Raw genomic sequence first — 1737 nt, forward strand, 5'->3', positions numbered from 1 at the left:
TTCCCGTTGCTTTTATAACATGTACTCTTGTTTCTGTCTTTGTTTGTGCTGCCTCCACTCAGCTCGCTGTTTTACTCGGCTGTCTGTCCCTCTGTCGGCTCAGTGCTCCTCCTGGTTCTCCTCCTGGTTCTCCTCCTGGTTCTCCTCCTGGTTCTCCTGCTTCTCTCTGTATTTATCAGAATGAGTGTTTACCTGCTCCGTCCTGCGGGTTTCCTGTTTTTGTTCTCTTTCTGTCCTTGAATTAATTCATGTGGAATCAGCTCTTAACCAGCGTCCAGCGCTCTGCCGTGCTGCTCGCTCCTCTCAGCGTTTTGATCTCGTCTCGTTCTGCTCTGAAGTGTTGTTGTGATGTGACTCCAGCAGCTTTGCTCGCTGCCTCTTATTACTGCTGTTAGACTCACACTCTGAACTGTGTCCCCAGCGTCTGGTGCAGCAGTTGGACGGGTTCATCTCGTGGCTGCAGGAGGCTCTGGACAGCACCGAGAACTGGACTCAGCCCAGACAGGACCTGGACAGCCTGAGGGTTTACCTGGACACACACCTGGTGAGACACTGCAGCCTGTTTCTAGCTGTCAGGATGCTTCATGATGCAGCTTATCAGCAGCTTTCACCTGAATCTGGTCTCACCTGTAACCCTCTGAACACCAGAACCAGCCCACGGGTTTAAAATTCATGTTAGCTTTAAAAAAACATCACCTAGGTGACGGTATTTATCAGCCAGGAAGCCATGAATCAGACCGATGTTTGCTCTGCGATGGGCGACGAACGAATCGTCAGAAAATAACCGACAGGTTCTAAACCTATAGGAGCACGGCGAACGCTGTGATGTTCACTAGAAATAAAGATATGCAGCAGGTCCTGTAGAACCAGAACCTTCCTGCTCCTGGTTCTGACCCTGTAGAACCAGAACCGTCCTCCTCCTGGTTCTGACCTTGTAGAACCAGAACCTTCCTCAGAGGAACTTAGCTTTTTGTTTTGTTTACTTTGGGTTTTTATTCTCTGTCTGGTTCTGTTCAGGCTCCAACACTACATGTCGTGGTTCTGGTTAAAACCTTTCACAACACACTTGAAGCTTCTCCTCCATTTTCTGGGTTGCCATGGTGACGAGTCCCTCTCATCTGATTGGTTGGATGAGAAGTGAGTAAATGGTGAACAGAAACACGTCAAACAGAACCTCACGGAGACGAGCTGCACAGAACCGTGGTGTTATTGGGCTGACACCAGAACTTTTATTCCCAAACATCAACGCATTCATTCAGATTCTTGAAACACGTTTAAAATGTGACGCCTGTTTGTGGTTCTGACCTCATGTTGGGTTAGTTCCTCATAGAATCCAGTAAGTAAGAGTCCGGATGACAGATTACACCGGACACACAGTCATTGTTGATCACAGGCAGTGGGCTCTGAGCTCACCTGTGCTCAGGTGTGACTGGTGCAGGTTAAAGGTCAGAGGTCGCTGCCTCCTTTAACACCCAGAGGCATGATGGGAAATAAACGCTGGACTGACAACAGCTTGTATCCTGACTCTGTGTCTGTGCTCCGGTTTGTGTCTGTCATCGCTGCTTTCTTTCTCTACTCGTTTTATTGTTTTGTTTTCTCACCGTCTGCCCTCTGTTCTGTTCCACCTCTGTTTTATTCCCTCTCTTCTGTTCAACCTCCGTTTTATTCCCTCTGTTCTGTTCCACCTCCGTTTCATTCCCTCTGTTCTATTCCACCTCCGTTTTATTCCCGCTGTTC

General features: G+C 48.4%; 1 protein-coding gene across 1 annotated transcript in view; it reads left to right on the plus strand.

The window, feature by feature from the left end:
- akap6 (A kinase (PRKA) anchor protein 6) overlaps nt 1–1737 on the plus strand; it is a 159301-nt gene that overhangs the window by 36011 nt on the left and 121553 nt on the right. Inside the window, exon 10 of the mRNA XM_008287037.1 lies at nt 422–544. Within this exon, the coding sequence (XP_008285259.1) occupies nt 422–544 (123 nt within the window). The remainder of the gene's footprint in view (nt 1–421; nt 545–1737) is intronic.

The sequence above is a fragment of the Stegastes partitus genome, unplaced genomic scaffold (genome assembly GCF_000690725.1).
Source record: "Stegastes partitus isolate 25-593 unplaced genomic scaffold, Stegastes_partitus-1.0.2 Scaffold483, whole genome shotgun sequence".
Taxonomy (NCBI): domain Eukaryota; kingdom Metazoa; phylum Chordata; class Actinopteri; family Pomacentridae; genus Stegastes; species Stegastes partitus.